The sequence below is a fragment of the Arachis stenosperma genome, chromosome 4 (assembly GCF_014773155.1).
Source record: "Arachis stenosperma cultivar V10309 chromosome 4, arast.V10309.gnm1.PFL2, whole genome shotgun sequence".
In the NCBI taxonomy this organism is placed as follows: Eukaryota; Viridiplantae; Streptophyta; class Magnoliopsida; order Fabales; family Fabaceae; genus Arachis; species Arachis stenosperma.
In genome coordinates, this window is record NC_080380.1 from 35,741,143 (window position 1) to 35,761,275 (window position 20,133).

The 20,133-nt window shown below is 37.2% G+C and overlaps 3 protein-coding genes across 7 annotated transcripts; 2 read left to right on the top strand and 1 right to left on the bottom strand.

The window, feature by feature from the left end:
* Window positions 1-4,372: 4,372 nt before the first annotated feature.
* LOC130974877 (uncharacterized) lies at window positions 4,373-4,762 on the bottom strand. The gene is made up of 2 exons (XM_057899718.1): window positions 4,619-4,762; window positions 4,373-4,540 (listed from the first exon to the last, which is right to left on the bottom strand). Exons 1-2 carry the CDS (start codon window positions 4,760-4,762, stop codon window positions 4,373-4,375), a joined length of 312 nt encoding a protein of 103 aa, XP_057755701.1.
* A 691-nt stretch (window positions 4,763-5,453) lies between these two features.
* LOC130974032 (uncharacterized) lies at window positions 5,454-8,537 on the top strand. Of its 4 annotated transcripts, XR_009084383.1 has the most exons (4): window positions 5,454-5,891; window positions 6,475-6,796; window positions 8,105-8,201; window positions 8,305-8,537. XR_009084383.1 is itself a non-coding variant. In XM_057898755.1 (3 exons), exon 2 carries the CDS (start codon window positions 6,493-6,495, stop codon window positions 6,784-6,786), a length of 294 nt encoding a protein of 97 aa, XP_057754738.1. In that variant the 5' UTR covers window positions 5,454-5,891; window positions 6,475-6,492; the 3' UTR covers window positions 6,787-6,796; window positions 8,105-8,524. The 4 variants fall into 4 exon arrangements, 3 of the variants coding, with proteins under 3 accessions (XP_057754738.1, XP_057754739.1, XP_057754737.1); XM_057898755.1 differs by having other exon boundaries at window positions 8,105-8,524; XM_057898756.1 differs by lacking the exons at window positions 8,105-8,201; window positions 8,305-8,537 and adding an exon at window positions 7,822-8,098.
* A 1,157-nt stretch (window positions 8,538-9,694) lies between these two features.
* LOC130974031 (tRNase Z TRZ1-like) lies at window positions 9,695-17,252 on the top strand. 2 transcript variants are annotated; one of them, XM_057898752.1, is made up of 12 exons: window positions 9,695-10,149; window positions 11,143-11,370; window positions 11,654-11,728; window positions 11,896-12,017; window positions 12,957-13,175; window positions 13,589-13,751; window positions 13,852-13,922; window positions 14,388-14,483; window positions 15,333-15,446; window positions 16,397-16,465; window positions 16,550-16,624; window positions 16,741-17,252. In XM_057898752.1, exons 5-12 carry the CDS (start codon window positions 12,966-12,968, stop codon window positions 16,813-16,815), a joined length of 873 nt encoding a protein of 290 aa, XP_057754735.1. In that variant the 5' UTR covers window positions 9,695-10,149; window positions 11,143-11,370; window positions 11,654-11,728; window positions 11,896-12,017; window positions 12,957-12,965; the 3' UTR covers window positions 16,816-17,252. The 2 variants fall into 2 exon arrangements, with proteins under 2 accessions (XP_057754735.1, XP_057754736.1); XM_057898753.1 differs by lacking the exon at window positions 11,654-11,728.
* Window positions 17,253-20,133: the final 2,881 nt, after the last annotated feature.

Here is a 20,133-nt window from a genome sequence, read left to right on the forward strand (position 1 = left end):
AAAAATAAATTTTTAATACGAAAATGCCCTTGATGGTTGGTATTACTTCCCGCGAAAGAAAATTTTCCTTTCCCAAGCCACGCTTTGCCTGAGAATAGGACCCCAGAATGTAACGTTTGTGTGAAACGATTGTGTGAAACCCTTGGAAGGCCTTCCTGCGACGTCCGGCGTTGGTAGCTTGAGAGAGGTTGCCGGAAAACTTCCTGGGTCGTTAAGTTGGTTTCGTCCAACAAAAATCCCTTGGCGAGGTAAGCATTATGTGAATATAATTTCTCGATTCTTAATAGGGTTTGAACTGATTGTAGTTGTTGTTGTTCATATTTGGTTGACTAAGTCCCTGTGTTGATTAATAGGGTTTTTCGGGAAGGAGATGGCGCTCTTCAACATGCGGGTGCACCATGGAGGGTTATTTGGATATGAAAATGGTGTGCTCAAGTACCTGAAGGGTCAATGTACAGTTGTGGAGGACATTGACGGCGATCGGTGGAGTGTGTTTGAGACATACGAGGAACTGAGACATCTTGGATATATGAAATCCAATATTTCTGCGTTATAGTACAAAGACCCAACTGAGGATGATTATGAGCGTCACTCGAAGCTGTTGGTAGGTGACACAGAGGCAATTGAAATGTCTACCATAGCAGGGAAGAGAGGCTTTGTTGATCTGTTTGTGGTGCATGAGGTTGAGGATGCGGAGGGATTTCCGGAGGTGGGTTTTCTGGACGTGGGGGGAGAGAAGGTAGGTGGCCAGAGTGAGAAACCCTTTGGTGGTGGTATGGATTTAGTGGTGTTCGAAGGCAATGTAGATAACAGTGATGGAGCTAGTGTTGCTGGTGAACAAGAATGCGAGAATAAGGATGGTGGAGTGGAATTAGGCCAAGAGGGACGTGAGGCGGTTAGTGATGATGTTAGCAGTGGTGAAGACAGTGATGACCCAACATACTTGCCATCTAATGAAGAGGAAAACAGTGTGGAAGACATCCACTTCACTGACAGTGATAAGGTGTATGACTATGAAAGTGGATTCAGTGAAGATAATGCTGTGCCAAAGGACTGTAATGTGGAGAAGGGCAAAAAGGTTGTCACAGGTGACTTGGATGATGAGGATGCAGTTAACAGTGATGAATTAGAGCAGGACCATGTAATTGCAGGAGCAGGGATGTGTGCTGATGATGGGGAGTATGATGCTGAGGAGGGGGGCAGAGGTTTCCAGTGCATAAGACACAAAAAGACATGGGAAAGTACCATTGGAAGGTGGGTACATTGTATGAATCTCGGCAAGAGTTCAAGGACACAGTGGCGGCCTATGCAGTCAACACAGCTAGGAACATTAAATTCAAGAAGTGCGACTTGGTGAGGGTCCGAGCTATTTGTCAGAAAGGCTGCCCCTTTTGGTTATATGCACACAGGGTCGGTGAGGAGTCTACTTGGCAACTAAGAAGCATGAATCTTCAACATTCTTGCATGCAGACACACCGGGTTGGGATTATGCACAGCAAATGGTTGGGTAGCCAGTTTAAGAAGAAAGTTGAATCCAACCCAAAGATCAAGGTGAAGGAGCTGGTTGCAAAGGCTCACAAAAAATGGAACCTGACCGTTACAAAGGCAATGGCAGCTAATTCAAAACAGGAGGCTTTGAGTCAGATACAGGGCTCCTTTAGGGAGCAGTACAAGCGAATAAACGACTACTGCCATGAACTCCTAAGAACAAACCCAGGTTCTACAGTGATTTTGAAGGTAATTCGATCACCAGATTTTGCTCAAGAGCGACAGAACGCAGAACTGATGAACTATTGTGTTTTCCAAAGAATGTATGTATGCTTTGATGCTTGCAAGAAAGGTTTTCAACACTGCAGAAGGTTCATTGGGCTGGACGGTTGCTTCTTGAAAACCCCTCAAGGTGGTCAACTGTTGACTGCAGTCGGAAGAGACCCAAATGGCCAGATTCTTCCAATTGCATATGCGGTTGTTGAGGCGGAGACTAAGGACTCTTGGGTATGGTTTCTGTGTCACCTGTCCGATGACTTAGGCCCACACAATCTTGCAAAGTGCACGTTTATGTCTGATCAGCAAAAGGTAACTCACCATATATAAGCCTAGGCAAGTTGCCCTTGTATACATTTATAAATGAACTAACAATTTGAAATATTACCTTCTTGAAAACAGGGCTTATTGCCGGCGTTTGAAGAGGTCATTCCAGGGGTGGATAACAGGTTCTGTGTTAGGCATCTCTATAGCAACTTCAGGAAGAAGTTTCCTGGTTTAGAGCTAAAGAACAAGATGTGGAGGTGTGCTAAAGCAAGTCATTGGCAGAGCTGGGAGAAGGAGATGAAAAATTTGCGAGTTCTGAATGAGGGAGCATTTAGACATTTGAATAGCATTCCACTAAGGTTCTGGTCAAGATCCAGGTTTACCTTCCTATCTAAATGTGATAGTCTTGTTAATAATATGAGTGAGAGTTTCAATGCTGTGTTAGTAGAAGCAAGAGAGAAACCAATTGTGAGCATGTTAGAGGATATTAGGGTTTATATGATGACTAGATGGGCTGCAAATAGGGAAAGGGTTCTTAATTATCCAAGAAATATTATGCCAATGATTAGGAAGAAATTAGAAAAACGGGCAAGCTTAGCTAGGGACTGGAGGCCTTATTGGTCATCTGCTAGCAACTACGAGGTAATGTGTGGTCTAGATAAGTATGTTGTGGATCTTACTACTGGTGAATGTTCTTGCAGGAAATGGCAAATGAGTGGGATTCCTTGTCCTCATGCCATCAGCTGCATCACCTTCAAAGGCCTTAATTTGGAGTCATATGTGGATGACTGCTACAAGAAGGAGGCCTACATCAGGTGCTACCAGGAGGTGATACACCCTGTAAACAGCTCGGAGCTATGGGAGAGGACTCAATATGATGATGTCATCCCACCTCCATACTGGAGGCCAAGCCACAGACCGGTGAAGAAGAAGAAAAGAGGGGCTGCAGATGAAGACAATAGAAGCCAGACTCATGTGTCACGGAGGGGAGAAGTCCAAAGATGCTCCAATTGTGGTGGAGTTGGTCACAAGAATAGCGGCTGCAGGCAGCCTAAGAAGAGGGTAAGAGGGGTTGTGACATGCTATTCTAGGGTTCAACTACCATTATTTAAGCCATCTATATAATTTAACTACTATATGATATGTGTGTAACTTTCTCCATGATTTACATTTTCATTGTAGGCCCAAACTTCAACCAAAAGAGCCAACAAGAATGCACCTAAGCTGGCACCTGGTCAGACAGTTTTGGGAGGGAGAAACAGGAATACTACACTATCATCACCCAATCTGCCAGCATCTCATACCAGGAAAACCCCTACAAGGCCCAAGAAACGTGAAGCCCGGCCCACCACAGATGCACCTAAGCCCAAGAAAGCTTCCACCAAGCCCAAGAAAGCTTCCACTCAGCCTAACACCGTGGCCCAGCCCAACAACAAGGCTGCATCTGCTGCAACCTCCACCAGCAACAAACAGCCTCCTAGCCAGCCATCTGTGAGGAAGAGGCCCTTTTCTGTCATTCAATGCAGTGCACCTCATCTACCCCTGCAGAAGTTGAGGTTGATGGCCAAGTTACCCCCATCTCAGTGGGGAAATCTTTAGGATTTGAGTGTGGAATATTTTGTGACTTTTGTATTGATGACTTGCAAGCAGTGTTTTTAATCTTGGTACTTTATTTTGGTATTAAGTGCCTTAGGACACTTGAAATGTTGCTTCTCTGTTTTTTGGTTTGAGAACTGTATTTTGGTATTAAGTTCCTAAGAAAACTTGAAGTGTTGCTTCTCTGTTTTCTGGTTTGAGAACTGTAATTTTGTTATTAAGTTCCTGAGGAAACTTGAAGTCTTGCTTCTCTGTTTTTTGGTTTGAGAACTATATTTTGGCATTAAGTTCCTGAGAAAACTTGAAGTGTTGCTTCTCTGTTTTTTGGTACTAGGCATGTGAAGGCAACCACAAAATATTTTTGTATGTTTTAACTACTCATCAAATGAAATATTCCATTACTAATTATTGAAATTTCAGATCTTGTATTGAATGTTTTTCTGCTTTGCTCATAAACTACTTTTACATTACAAAATAACACAACTCCACCATTAAAGAAGGTGACAATTTGGGCAACAGTAAACAACACTTTCCTTCATTAATTCAAACAGTTTCATTAATTCAAACAGTTTCAAAGATACTACAAACCTAAACCATTGTAACATCACAGAATACTCTCAAACTCTACCCACACAACACAGAAAACCTCATAACATTTCCTACCAAATCATCTATAACCTAAGTGCATTCCATTCGGGTGCTTTAAGTTGTAATGATTCTACAGGAATAAGAATAAAAACCCCACCTACCCAGCAATACATAGAGCAGCCACAACCCAAAGCTTCGTCTCCAACTCCTTCAATCTTGCCTTCAACTTCGTTATCTTCCTCCTATTTCTTGCAAATTCAACCTCTTGGTGACCACCACCAGGTTCCGGATCTGCCCATCTGAAGAAATCACACCCATCCTGAACCTAATAGGAGCCATAGAAACATATGAAGAAATCCCAAATTCTCAGACCCACAATAGCAAAATAGGAAGAACACTTTACCTTATAGTATACACAACCCCAGAATCTTCGTCCAGGGTTATCCTTCGTCGATGAAGTTCGCAAAATCGGCCTCTCACCATGGCCACAAAGCAACTCCTTTGCATCTAAACGAAAACGTGAGGCTCTTGAGCTTTGGGAAGCCATGGACGCCACTGTCTCGTGAACCCTAGCCGTCCACCTTCAGCAGCATCTCCCGTCGTTACTCCTCCCTCCCCTGCACTTCACATTCATTCACTTTCTTGATTTAATCCTTCTATTATTATTTATTTATATTAATTAACGTTTCCCATATCCGTTAAAACGGTCATATCTAAACCTAACGACCACAGGGGTAAAATCGTCCGAGGGACGATTTTAAAACAAATCGGAACCTCAGGGACTTTTTTGAAGCGAAAAAAAGCCAAGGAACGAAATAAATTTTTGGCCCCTACGTTAGGGACCAAAATCATACTTAACCCTAATTTTTTTATTTATTTAAATTTTGATTAATCTTTAATAAATTCTAAACTTTAGTTTTCTATTTTTTAAAAAAATTATATATTTAATATTTGAATGATAATTTAAAATAATATTAGAAGAAATAAAAAATATTAAAAGAAATAAAAATTCAATAATAATGATATGCAGTATTTGAAGTAATAAGTATACAATAATAGTAATAAAATTTGTGGTTGAACAAAAAATAATTAAAATTTTTTGAAATATAGGTGTCTTATTCTTTATTTTTCCCAAACACAATTCATAAAAAAAATGTCTATCTTTTTGGTAGTCACCAAAAAAAAAAAATGTCTATCTTTTTGGTGCCTATGTCTCGTAATATATATGAACCAAAACGGAGCCTAATTGCGGAAGATCACCCGCAGCCCAACGCTATCTCCTCTCTCGAACTCTCTTTCTCAGTTTCTCCCACGAGCTCAAGCTCTCGTCAGCTCGTCTCATCTCCGGTCTCTCACCTCTCGTCTCCGGTCTGTCAAGCTCTCGTCAGCTCAAGCTCTCCCTTCCCTGCGCTAGCTTCGCCGGCGGCAGAAGCAGACGGAACTGCATCTGGTCCCTCGGGTGGTGGTGGTCGTCGTCTTCTTGCTTCTCACGGTTTCTGTCTCGCACCTGGTCTCGATCTCTCCCTTCCCTGCGCTCTTCGTCGCCGGTAGCAGAGGCAACAGATCCCGGTGGGCTGGTCTTCAGTGTCGTCTTCTTGCTTCGAGCCTTGCCGTCAGATTCTCCCTCGCCATCAGCTTCTCCTTCGCCGTCATCTTTCTTCGCGCAACCCGATTTGGTGAGCTCCCCTGTTCTTTCTGTTTCAATTTTGTTGCTGCATCACTGCACTTTAATTATGTTGCTGAAAGTAATTTGTTGTTGAAAGTTGAATGTGTTGCTGAAGTTTGTTACTGATTATCATGAACCTTGAATTTGATGTTGACTTGCCAAAATAATCACTTAGCTTTTAAGTTTGTTTGTTGCCGAAAATATTACTGAGTTTATTGAACCTTGAATTTGGTGCATATTTTTGTGGTTGTAGATCTGTAAATCATGTTGAATTTGTTATTTATTATCTATCACTGGAGATTGAATCTATTGTTGTCTTGCTGAAATAATCACTTATCTAAATTTTTTTTTTTGTTGTAAATCTGTGAATCATCTCTTGAGATAAATCTTTTGTCGCTAAAAATTATTATAGTTGAATTTGTTGTTGAAAATGAGGTTCATGCTCTCTGCAATTGTTCAGTTAAATTGTTGTCCCATACTTTCTGTTTGTATTATTATGAATTATGTTATCAAGAATAGTACAGAATGATAGCACAAAAGAATAGTATTATCAAGAATCAGCATTTTATTCTCAATCTCCCCCAATTTTCTAGGGTTTTTGAGGATCCCAAATGGCGCTGAGGAAGTTCGTCAACGAGATCAGGGGTTTGAAGGTGAAGGAGCTTCCCAACTACATCAAGCCCAAGTTATCTCTCGATTACATCAAGAACTCCTTTAACCGTGGCTTGGATAACTACTACACCAAGTACATCGAAACCAGTTCTCCTGATCCACTCTACCATGTTTGCTTCGGCGGCATGGTTTTGTCCTACCTCGTTAATCTTCCCGAGGAGCGCCGCCACTACGAGCACCTCGAGCACGAGCGCCTCGCTAAGGCACACGGTTCCACCGCCGCCCACCATTGATCTCCAATCGGTACTTTTTAATCTTTTTTCTTGGTTTTAGGGTTTGTGGTGTAGATAGATCTAGAATTCGGTTGGTTGTTGGTAATTTTAGGGTTGATTGTGTTAGGTGCTTTATATGTGGGTAGAAATGGGGATAATTTCCGTGGGTGAGATGTATTTGTAGAATTAACTACAAGCCTTAGGGTTTGATTTTGGTAAAGTGTGATTGAAGAGGATTCTTAACTACAAGCCTTAGGGTTTTATTTTTTTTAACAGAAGGTTATATAATATATAGTGTTTTTTGTTGTATAATGAAAGTGAAGCAATTGCTTATACATATTAATAATTTAACAGGTGAGCCACTAGGAGTAGTTTAGATTCAAGCTTCATTGTCATAATGTACCCCAAAGAAAACGAAGTGAGGCAAAGCTGTTGAAATTGGATTTGCTTATACATATTAATAATTTAACGTTAGCAATTGCTCATTGTAAGAAACCCCCTTCCCCCCCCCCCCCCTTCTTTCTCTCTCCCTCTCCCCCCTCCCCCCTCCCTCTCTCTCTTTGAAGTCTCTTATTATTATTTCAAAAAAAAAAAAGCCTTTAAACATGCTTATATTACTTCTATCAGCTAACCAAGTTATAGGTTCAATTGTTGGATATCAAATACCGATTATCTCAAAAAGACTATTTTGATTGTCCTAAGAACAAGAACTCTCACATTTGGAAGAGTCTTTGTAAGGCTTAAAGAAAAGGATGAATTTGCTTGGTGTATTGAAAATTTGAACCAAAATTTTTTATTTTCTAGCTAGAAGAGAGAAGAGCAGTTATCTAATGAGATAGATTATGTTTCACATTTCTGATTTAAACCAGAATATTTGGTCAGTTGGTAGGTGGTATTTAGAGACTCTTTATTTCCATGCATCTTAGAAACTGAAAGATAACATTCTTTTTTACAATTTAAATGTGCAAACGGGGTCCAGAAGCGGGTGGGTATTGGTTTGGGGCTGCATCCAAAGTCTATGACTCACGCAATGGTTACTTGTGGTTGTGTAAGCAGCTTTTTAGTTAGGAGGAGTGGGGATTTGGCTTTAGCTTTGGCACCAGCTTATTCTAAAAAAGCACAAGTTTTTGACTTGGTTGTGTCTTAATGAGACTCTTCCTACTATAAGTTTTCGCTTCAGAAGAGGAATTTCATTATCAGATAGGTGCCCAAGATACCTTTCTAGTCAGGAATCAGTTTTACATTGTATTCGAAATTGTCCGATAGCACAGTTTGTATCACAGGTTGGATATTTCTTGTCAACATTTGGATTTGAAGAACTAGTTCTTGTATCATGCAGAAAAAATCCATTTAGGTTCTTTTCGGGACTTTGACAAATATGGCGAGTAAGGAATAATGACATTTTTATTTCTCATGAGACTTGGCCTCCAAAAAAGGTGATTTGTTTGACTTTAGCAAAAGAGTTTAGAAGTGTTTTTGAATTACAACATATGTCCCTCCTTTCTATTTTAAGTAGTTTTTTGAATCATCTATTTGTAGGTACTTTCAAGATAATTGTGAAACTAGTTATCTTGGTTTTGGTGATAGTATTGGTTTTGCTTGCATTGTCAGAGATTGTAACGAGTGTTGGCAAAGAGGATGTTTGAGAATGATTGAGAGTAATAATAAAAAAAATTATTTGCTATTTGGGGGGGTTATATCTTAGTCTGGGATGCGGGTCAATAAAATGTTATTTGTAAGAGGGATTATGAAGATGCATTTAATTTTGCTACTAATCATCAAGATGATTTTGGGTTTATTGATCCATTGGTGTTCAAAATAAAGAATATCATGCATTAGATTTGGCGTGTTGAGTTTCGTTTGATTATAAGAGATACAAACATGGTAGCGGACACCATGGCAAAGATAGCGATGGAGTTATAACTTCGTCAAGTGAAACTTTTCCCTCTTTGGGACGAGTTTGAAAATAGTCTTAAGTAGAACCGTCTCTCTATTTAAATAGTTTCTGACTTTTGTTTTCTTTCTTTTTTTTGTTTAGCTTATTAAATCGCACAAAAAATGTTTCTATTAAGAATTTAAAGTTCAAATTATATAGAATTTTTTTTTTATCTAACACCATCAAAACCTGGAAAATGAATCCACAAGCACACACTTCACTTTTTTATCATTAAAAATATGAAATAGAATAAAACTAGAAAAAACAAAATATAAATTTCCTTAATTTTTTAATTGTACAAAAATGGGAAAGAAATACTTAGATATCAGAAGACAAACTTTTAAACTCTTTTTGTGGATAGAAAAAATGGAACTGAATTTTTTAAGGCGAAATTCGAACCTCTAACAGTTGTTTAAGCGGACAACATAATCACTCGACTAATTTAAGTTGATTTCATTACAAGAATTTAATTAAAAATTTTAAACTCCAAACCATAGTTTTGAAAATCGACCCGAATCATTTGGTTCGACTAAATTAATCGAAAACTAATTTTCCAGTCAATTCAGTTGACATAAGAAATCACCTAACAAAAAACCAATGAAAAAACTGATTGAATCAGCAGTTAATTGTTAAACCATATGAGCCAAACCGGATTTTTTAAGATTTTCGGTTCAGGGTTAAAACCCTAAAAGTGATCTCGTTTGAAGTTTTTTTTTTTTTTAAAAAAGAAGAAACAGTTCCTCTCAAACAATCTCACTCTAAATCATAGTTATCAAATTCGGCTCGATTTGATCGGTTTGACCAGAAATTCGGTCACCTAACTATCTGATTGGACCGAACTACTCGTTGCACCGATCAATGATCATGCATCAAACCCGCTGAACCCCAGGTTGACCCGGCCGGTTTTTATCAAAACGGTGACTCGACCGGTTTATTTGACCCTGACAAGGTCATGGTTATTTTGTTTTCAATGAACCGTTCCAACCCCCCCTCCCCCCTTTCCCCCTTTCCCTCTCTGAAGCCCTAGTTGCTGAAGATCACCGCCAGCCCCCAACGCTATCTCCTTTCTCAGACACTCTTTCTTAGTTTCTCGTCACTCTCTCCCACGAGCTCAAGCTCTCGTCAGCTCGTCTCATCTCCGGTATCTCACCTCTCGTCTCCGGTCTGTCAAGCTCTCGTCAGCTCAAGCTCTCCCTTCCCTGCGCTCGCTTAGCCGGCGGCAGAAGCAGACGGAACCGCATCTGGTCCCTCGGGTGGTGGTGGTCGTCGTCTTCTTGCTTCTCACGGTCTCTGTCTCGCACCTGGTCTCGATTTCTGCCTTCCCTGCGCTCTTCGTAGCCGGTAACAAAATTCTTGTCGTCTTCTTGTTTCGAGCCTTGCCGTCAGCTTCTCCCTCGCCATCAGCTTTTCCTTCGTCGTCGTCAGCTTTCTTTGCGCAACCTGATTTGGTGAGTTCCCCCTTTTCTTTCTGTTTCAATTTTGTTGCTGCATCACTGCACTTTAATTATGTTGCTGAAAGTAATTTGTTGTTAAAGTTGAATTTGTTGCTGAAATTTGTTACTGATTATCATGAACCTTGAATTTGTTGTTGACTTGCCAAAATAATCACTTAGCCGAAAATCATTACCGAGTTTATTGAACCTTGAATTTGGTGCTCTTTTGCTGAATAATCACTTAGTTAAATATTTTTGTTGTTGTAAATCTGTAAATCATGTTGAATTTGTTACCTATTATCTATCACTGGAGATTGAATCTATTGTTGCCTTACTGAAATAATCACTTATCTAAATTTTTTGTTGTTGTAAATCTGTAAATCATCTCGAGATAAATCTTCTGTAGCTAAAAATTATTATAGTTGAATTTGTTGTTGAAAATGAGGTTCATGCTCTCTGCAATTGTTCAGTTAAATTATTGTCCCATACTTTCTGTTTGTATTATTATGAATTAATTATTTTTTGTATCGATTTGTGAAAGATACACAAATGTAGATACAGATGCAAATCAAAATGAAGGAAATGTTGTTCAAGCTTCAAATTTGCTTTATGAAGATATGGATGCCGACTTTCAGATCACCTCTTAAATTTGATTTTATGATTGTGTTATCTTTTGTTTTTTCTTGTTCTTTAAATTGAGAAAGTATTTTGTGCTATTGACTAATTTATTATTATTTTTTGCATCATTTGTTATGTCTTAGAATTGATATTTGATTGTTAGTAATATACATACATTTTAAGTTTTAATTTTTCATTTTAATTTTATTTTTATAATTTTATACTTTTATTTAATTATGACTGGGTCAACCGGATGAATTAGCGACCCACCGGTTAAACCAGTAACCCGATGATCCCGTCATATGACCGGGTCAATTACCGGTTCGGTTTTGATAACTATGCCCAAACGCACTTACCTCACTCTCTGAAATCATTTTCTTCCTCTCCCAGCTATCTGCCAGCTGTGCGCCGCATTCCCCTTCTCCGCCGTCGTCTCCTTCACTTCGCCGGCACAAGCTTGTCCGTTTTCGCTTTCCTCGCTCTCGTCTTTGTGCCATCGCAATCGTCACCTTCCAGCCACTTGGTAGACGTTGTTGTCGCTGTCTCCTTCCCCTCGACTCCTCCTTCTCAGAAGCCTTGCAATTGCCAACGTCGCCTCTCAGATTGCAGTTCGAAAAGGTTAAATTGAGTATCAATTGAATTCAGCATAATTGGCAAAATCATGTTCTTTTTTTTTTTTAAATTGTAAAGCGCATTTTGTACAAAAGGGTGCTACTTACGTTTTAATATGATTCATTTAGAGTATGGTTTGTTTCTCCGGAGCAACTAGTGTTACAGAGATTTGATTGTTGTTCAACCACAAAGGGGAAGATAAAAGAATGAACCTTGGTTCTATTTTGTCCCGTTGTGATGCACTGAGAATTGAGCTATTCAGGGGTTTGAATTGGTTTTGTTGTCATAGGTTATTATCCTCTTTTGGGGATTTGTGATTCCTAGTTCGCTGAGTGCCATTGATCATTGGTCGCCGGAGGTGAAGGTATGCTGTTGTTGTAACTGCAACTGAAACATGAAGTTGGGTTTTAGACTTGTAGTTTCTTCTTTGAGGCTGTACTAATTTTTTAGGAGAACTGTTTAGAAGGTTTGAATGTTAAAATAGAAGTTGGTCAATCATTGGTAAATCTCTTTTCCTTATTCGATTTTCAGGGGCAGGGGATGGTTTGTTTTGGACATCTTGGAAAAAATGTTGCTGAGATTGGTTCATATGCGGATGTGATTCTTGATGCTTGTTGCCAGAATATTGGAGAAGCTAATTAGAAATTTCTTGTGTAAGTTTGTGTTTTCAAATGTTTGCTGATTACTTTAATTAGAATATTTTTGTGATTCTGAATTTTTGTTGCTGATGTGATGAGTTTCTGGGTAAGTTTGTGTTTGTTATTTATGTGATTTTTGATTTTTTTTTTGTTTTAGTTATAAACTTTGATGTTTGAATTTGTTTGTGATTTTTAATAATAAATTATGGACTAGTTATTATGTGAAATTGTAAAATTTTGAATTTCATTAGCTTAAAAATCATTGAATTTAAATATTTACAATTATATTTTGAATTGTTAATAATTTATTTTATACTTAATTAAATCGGTTTAACCACGATTCGATCTTGGTTGGACTATTGAACCAGTTATTTGACTGGTTCGGTTCTTGCAACCTTGAGAAACTTAAAAAAAACAGGAGTCTTAGTGATTTTTCTAAATATTACTCTTTTTCATCAATCAATCCCGTCTTCCCCCAATGGCCCAACCAAGAACCAACATAAGTCCCAAGTACTAAATAGAGGCTCTTGCACACTCAATACCAAAAAAAAAAAACTGAAAAAAAGGGCTTGCACACTTCCAGCCACCGCCACAGCTGCTAGACCCAAAAGCTCCACGACTACAGAAACGGCACGTAGGTGTTCATACTCCCTTTGTGATTTTTGTGTTTGAATAAGATTAAATGTGTGTCACTGTGTTGTGTTTTTTTTTTTAATTTGGATTGTCAATTATGTTATGTGCATATTGTGCCTCTAATAGACTATTACGGTGTTGTTTAACAGATTGATACTATTTCATTTGAATTTGAATCATGCGCTTGTATACTTTTAAGTTACTCTGTGATTAGGCTTCTATTTCTTATCTTCTTTTAAGTTAATGGTTCTAGTTCCTATACTAATTGTTCTGATCTCATGTTACTTCCTCTTATGATTTTCTTATTTTCTGTTATATCAGTTATTGTTTATGGAGCCAAAAAATGAGCAGCCAAATTCTTCAAAGAAAGCAAAGGATCTGAATATTGAGGGATACCCAGTTGGGGGTCTGTCCATTGGAGGCCATGAAACTTGCATCATATTTCCCACTCTTAAAGTAGCTTTCGACATCGGTCGCTGCCCACCTCGCGCCGTTTCCCAAGACTTTCTGTTGATCTCCCATGCGCACATGGATCACATAGTTAGTCTTCTTTGTGCATAATGCATGCATGAGATCCTGTTCGGAATTTTGTTGCACATGTATCACATTGTGATAATATTATCAAACCAGTATATGAATAATTTTTTGTTTATTGTTTAAGCTAATACTTTGAAGGGGAGCCTTGGAAAAACCAATTGAGTTGTCTCCGTGTGATCTCAAAGTCACGGGGGTCACAGGTTCAAACCGTGGAAGCAGCCACTGATGTAATTATCACGTTAGGCTGCGTACATTACACGGTGCGGCCCTTCCCCAAACCCTGCATTAACGGGGATGCTTGTGCAGCAAGCTGCCCTTTATGCTAATATTTTGCATCGGGGTTTTATCTAGCGAATGTATGGCTGAATTAATTTGTTGTTGAACTTCTGTCTTGTGACATACAAATGTTTTATCAGGGAGGACTACCGATGTATGTTGCCACACGTGGCCTGTACCGTATGAAGCCACCAACAATTATTGTACCAATTTCAGTAAAAGAGGATGTAGAGAAACTCTTTGAAGTCCATAGGAAAATGGACCATTCAGAGCTCAAGCACAACTTGATTGGGTTAGATGTAGGTAATGGTTAATTTCAATCAAACTTATGCAACTAAGATCCAAGGTTTTGAGTTATTCCAATCATGTGCAGTAGTTGCTAATACATGGCTTACATTTGCAGGAGAGGAGTTTTATTTGAGAAAAGATCTTAAAGTAAAAGCATTTCGGACTTACCATGTTATATCCAGCCAGGTACCCGACCAGCAATTGCTGCTCAAGTCATAAGCTATATATTCCTTAGTGCTATAGACTAGGGCATTGTTTAAAAAATGTAGCTTTAGGTTCTGGTGCACTCTGAGGGTAGCTGTTTTGATAATGCTTTCTCATTGCAGTTTATGTGCCATTGGCAATTCCGAGAGGCACTATAGCAGATGATTTTTGAAAGGCTTTATTATTTTGTAATCTCTTACTTGATCCTCTCGATATTTGAAGTTTTAAAGCTGTTTATTTTTAAGTTAAAATCATCTATGTTTTAATTTAAGTCTTGAAAATAGCTTTAAAAATTATGTTTATCAAACTTCCATTTGTCACCATATTCACCAGATAAATTTTGAATGACCTTTAGCAACACCCTTTCTACGAAACCAAAAGCATTTTGATGTAAGACAGAAACTTAATATGCATTTAATCTAATTAATATGCACTCTTTTGGGGCAGGGTTATATACTGTACTATGTAAGGCAGAAACTTAAACCAGAGTACATTGGTCTTTCCGGAAATGAAATCAAGAATTTGAAGTCTTCGGGTGTGGAGGTCAGTATTCACTATTCTACTGTCAACAATTCGAAACATGTACATTGTTGCAGTTTTAATGGTGCTCTATCTGTCCCAATTGTTTGGTATTTTTTCCGTATCTTTTGTTAATCTGTATTTGATAAGAAGAATGAAATGCACACAAAATGGAATGGTGATTGGTGGCCATGGCCACGGAGGAGGTTATAACTTGTAGCTGACTATTAACATAATGTTTGTATTGTTTATATTTGGTCTTAAACTTCAAAATGGTGAACTACATATTACTTAGTGTGGTTATATTCTTGCAGTACATTGGCAAATGAGTCGTTATTTGTTGTTCAGTATTTTTTATTCTCATAAGCACTGAGCTTTCTGTAGCTTGTGTGGGCCATTGTACGAGGGAGAGGAGTGTTATGCAATGTGTGGGTTCAAATTTTAACAACCTACCAACTCATGGGTAGATTGGGTTGATGGCAAGTTTGATTCTTTAGGAGCAGTATAAAAGGAAATGAACTTGTGGGGAGAAACCAGATCCCCTTGAATACCAGGAACTATCTGTATTTGTTTTCCTAAGATTTTTTCTACATTTCCTCAGTAAATCCATGTTATTGTTACTGAGATACACTGATACCAACAGTTTGCGGTATAGTATAAATCATAGATACCATTTTCTATTCTTGGTTTGAGCCAGATTCTCTAAATTAATTTTTGTGCTTAAGAATATTGTTTATAATCCATGCATCATTTACATGGAAGTTTGGTGAAAAGTTCAACTGCACTCTATTTGTGGTAGAAGTTGTGGTGGATCATCTGTTATATCTTTTGGTTTCACTTTGCATGCTAATCATCAAGCTTGGTTCTTGGCAGATAACATACACTTTGACAGAACCTGAGATCGCATTCACGGGAGACACCATGTCAGATTTCATAGTTGATGAAAGTAACACTGATGTTTTGCGGGCTAGAATTCTTGTCATAGAGGTGAACGATATCTATCCAACATGTTTAAACTTATAAATCATTGAATATGTTGTGTGTTAGGTTTCATAATTCTTTATGGATTGGACTTAGACCCATGTGATGTGTAGATTAAGATGGATATATATTTTTTTGAAAAATAGTAGTATATATTATATAATACTTTTTTCTATTTGAAACAAAGAAAGTATGTGTTGGTTTAATGATAAATTTAGTAATCTTGCATAGAATGAAAGAAAATGATATTTATTTAGAATGAATAAAAATAAATACAAGTATATGTTATTTGGAAAGAGTTTGTAACCTAATTTTTCCATTCAACTAACGTTCTCTTTTTCTCTCTCTCTGGATGAAAAGGACTATGTTTGGATTCTTTTTGTTTGTCAGTTATTAACCGAACAAGCTGGTTTCCTAGTTGGAATAATGTTGTGTAAACTCATCTATTGTTGGAAAAAGTTTGAGAATTCGCTTCTCTCAAAAGTTAATAACAATGAACTGAAACTTTTATAAATGTGTAATACGAACTTTAAATTTCTACAGTAATACCAATACGAATCTTCGAATGTATCATCGGATGAAATAACTCAAGTGTAGTAAGTGTTACTTATAGAAGTTTAATGTTGAAACATTGTGGCCATGATTTAAGAGTGATGATGAGTGAGCAAATAAAAAATAATATATGATGTGTAGTTAGTGATGGTAATTAGTGAGGGTTGGTGATTGTAATTAGTGAGGAAAATAAATATAAATGGAACCGTTTCTAGAAGCACTATTGATAAATGGTTAAGTTTAGATGGTAATGTAAGAAGAAATAGACACCTGCAAAACCATGCTTATATGACAAAGTTATAGAATAGCAAAATGTTTACAATTCATTGTGCGACAACATTAGTGTTAGATTGTAGTTTTGCAACCTCAATGAACTAATTCTGGCTTTTCTCCTTTTCTCTTAGTGTACCTTCGTGAACAATTCAATCACTGTGGAGCATGCCAAAGATTATGGACACACGCATCTGTCTGAGGTATGCTATATACTGCATCAAAAAGCAGTCAATGCATCATGTAAATTTCAGTGGCAATTTATTATTATGACTGTTGTTTTCCAGATAATTGGTTATGCCGAACGGTTTAAGAACAGAGCAATCCTCTTGATTCACTTTTCAGCACGTTACACCGTGGAGGTAAGATGCTACCTTTAATCTTGAAAATAATATATTCAACCTCTCAAAGCACTGATCTTTGTGATTGGGATCCTGGGAGAATGTTGCTATATCTTTGTGCTGCATATGCTATGCAGGAAATTGAAGAAGCTGTAACTGGTTTGCCACCTCCTCTAGCTGGTCGAACTTTTGCACTTACCGAAGGTTTCTGACAAGAAGTTGGGAGTTTGGTTCAAGTAACCAATGTGGTCACAAGATTGTTGTTTAGCCATTAACTGCATTGGAACCGTAGCGGAAATTGCAACCTTTACTATGTATACCATTTTAATCCCAATTTTCGCAGCACGTCACAACCACAACCACCATTGTAGGTGCAATTTAAAACCATCCATCCGCTTTTTTAGCAAGTGGTCATAGGCAAACTGCACATTGTCATTGCTGGAAAATGAGCAGTGGAATGCAAGGCAAAGTCGGCCGCTTTAGGCCCCCCCTCCTGCTCTTCCCAATTTTTTTTCTTACCTCTTTACAAGCCATTAGGCTCTGCAGTGAGCACAAATTTTTAAAAGGTACCCTCACGCTACGACACAATATAAGTATAGCATTTTGTTATAGATATTAAACCTAAAACACTGATTTTTATTACAATTTTATCCTTTAAAAATATTACTTTTTAATCTTATTAATTTTATCGCTAATACGGATAGAGGAATACATAGAGTTTGGAACCCTGAGCAGACTGCCGGTGATAAGGTGGCGGCTAGATCAGCGCATTATTTCATCAAGAGAAGCTCCTATCGAAGTTCATTATGAACCGTTGGGTATCTATCATGAGATTTATGGTCATTATATAGTAGTAAGAAGTATAAAAAAACAAATTCATCACCTATGACAACTATCCATCCTGTGGTTCAAAATCAACAGATTTTTTGAACAACTCGTAAGTTGAGTAAAATAATCCAAAAAGAATTTCAAATTAGATCTTAAATCGTTTAAAAAAAAAACAGCAACATAAAAAAAAATTTGAAAATATTTAATGAAGTTAATTCTAAAATTAACCATTCGGTACTTTGGTCAAATGAAGTTTATTTTTTATAGATATGGTTTATACCATGATCCAAAATTATGGTTCAAATAAATATTCACTTCAGCAAGAAATCTAGAAAAAGTATAATAGATTTACACAAATTGTGCTAGTTAACCACATGGGTTGATCTACTTGATTTACTTGAGGCATGGGTTTTGTGAACTATACTCGACCTGACTTGGATGATAAGTAAGATTTTGTTAACCCACTATCTTAGATATTTGTCTTTAATTCATTTATTACTCTAATGTGAGATAACTCATCAGATATTGGAGGAGTTGTCCACTACTGTAAATGAAGAGAATTGAGAGTGCAATCACCTATTATCAAATTCAGGAATTTCTCAATCACAATTCATTTAAATTTGTCTAAAGATTTTGTTAATTTAATCATCAAAATTTTTTACAAGTACTCATTACCATTGTTCAGATGAGGACGTTGGACAAATCCATTATCTCGGCGAACAAGTCGAAACCTTCATCCAAAAGAATCTAAACCTCATGTCTAAACTCATATCACCTTGGTTTCAAGTATTACTTCGGAGTATTAGCACCATTGTCAGGGACTGAGTCTAATCTTTGACAAGTGGTGGATGACCAACAATAAAATAGACACACACCATCTGATTCAAGATTTAGAAGTGGAGATAATCATAATAATGACAAAACCCTCTCATTTCATCAAGATTCTAAGAGAAAGGAAAGGCAACAACAGCACTCCTTAGGGGCAAGGTAAGCCCAAAAAAATCATATACAATAACAAAGATTAAGCACTCACAGCAACAAACATCATCTTGCCAGAAACAATAATTTATAATTACCAAGTACCTTCAAACCAACAATCTTCATGGAGACATTCTCAGAAATTCAGAAACATTCTTTATAGATCAACAAAAAAGGAATCACTAGCATGTGACAAAGCCACAAAGAACAAAGCAGGGAAAAAAGCAACAATGCATACAGAGAGAAGAGAGAAGGAAGAAGAAAAAACACCCACCTTAAAATTGAAGTGGCAAGAAACGCAACAAAGAATGCCTGAAAATCTTGGAAGCACCAATGGAAACAAAGAAAAACAGGAACTTGGAAGGAGAAGAGTGACAATTATGAAAAAACGAAGCGACAGTCCCATCAAATCACGTCGAGCTGTCTAACTACATTGCTTCAATCACGTCGAGCATACTGACCTATCAAAGTAAGAAGTTTTGCATCTATACGACTTCTTAACAAATAAGCAAAATGACAATAACATGACAACTTTCTTTGCTCAAATCCTAATTTCCGTAAGCTCGATCACGAGTACGGGCATTGTTTATACTATAACCAAAACCATGGTCCAAATAAACATTCACTTCAACAATGAATCCAAAAAACCCAACAGATCCACGCAAATTGTGCTAGTTAATCACACGGATCGACCCACCCGACCTACTCGAGGGTACGAGATCTATGAATCGTACCCGACCCGACTTGGGCGACAAGTAAGACCTTGTCAACCCACTACTCCAGATATTCGTCTCAATTTATCCATTACTCTAACGTGAGATAACTCCCCATATATTGGAGGAGATGCTGTCCAGTAAATGAGGAGAATTGAGAGTGGTGGCTAAGTAATCACCCGCCTCTATAAATGCCTCACTAAATTTAAGTATTTGTCAATCCCAATTTACTTAGACTTGTCAAAAACTCTTGCTAATTTAAGTATGGATGTCCCTTGTAGATATTTTGACCGTTTAAACAAAGACATCATACAAATCTACTATCCTAGCAAATAAGTCGAAACATTCATCCAAAGAAATCTAAACCTCGCATCTAGGCATATATCACATTGGTTTTATGTATTATCTTGGAACAGATACAATGTTAGTATTATTTTTTATTTTTTTATGAATTAAATTTTTCAATATTCAAATATTTGATTATAAAAAATGATAGTTTATTCGTATTTTATAATTGATTAATTAATGAAGAGTGACTAATATAAAAAAGTTTAAAGCATATATTTACACATTTTGAGATATTATACAAGAGAGATTTACACATTTTAGACGCTACATAAACAATAGCTGATTGGCTGGTCGAATTGGAAAATGCCAACTAGAGACCAGCTTTTAGAATTAATATTGGATTAGAAAAGTCGACTTAAAACAAAATAGTTATAAATGAAATATCAAATGAATTCTTAAAAAATTATGATGAATTTGTCGAATAAAAAATACCAATAAATCTGAAATAATTGTAATTTTAAATTTATAAATTTTCAAATTATAATATTAAGCACAATTGCTTTTTTTAATAAGGAATTTGTTATAAGTTTAAATTTTTGATGGAATTTATTTTTTTTTTGGCTCAAGAATTGAAACCGCGTTACTTTTTGGGCATAGTGTCAAACTTGATTAGATCTATTGAAAACTTAATGATCATGATTATGAAAATCGGATGGAATCGGA

Bases quoted from the DNA above. Each gene is read 5' to 3' on its own strand.
- LOC130974031 (XM_057898752.1), top strand. From the start codon at position 12,966: ATGGAGCCAAAAAATGAGCAGCCAAATTCTTCAAAGAAAGCAAAGGAT. The intron at 14,484-15,332 runs GTCAGTATTCAC...GGTTCTTGGCAG, and splicing joins TGAAGTCTTCGGGTGTGGAG to ATAACATACACTTTGACAGA. The intron at 16,625-16,740 runs GTAAGATGCTAC...TATGCTATGCAG, and splicing joins CAGCACGTTACACCGTGGAG to GAAATTGAAGAAGCTGTAAC.
- LOC130974032 (XM_057898755.1), top strand. From the start codon at position 6,493: ATGGCGCTGAGGAAGTTCGTCAACGAGATCAGGGGTTTGAAGGTGAAG.
- LOC130974877 (XM_057899718.1), bottom strand. From the start codon at position 4,762: ATGGCTTCCCAAAGCTCAAGAGCCTCACGTTTTCGTTTAGATGCAAAG. The intron at 4,541-4,618 runs GTAAAGTGTTCT...GGCTCCTATTAG, and splicing joins GGGGTTGTGTATACTATAAG to GTTCAGGATGGGTGTGATTT.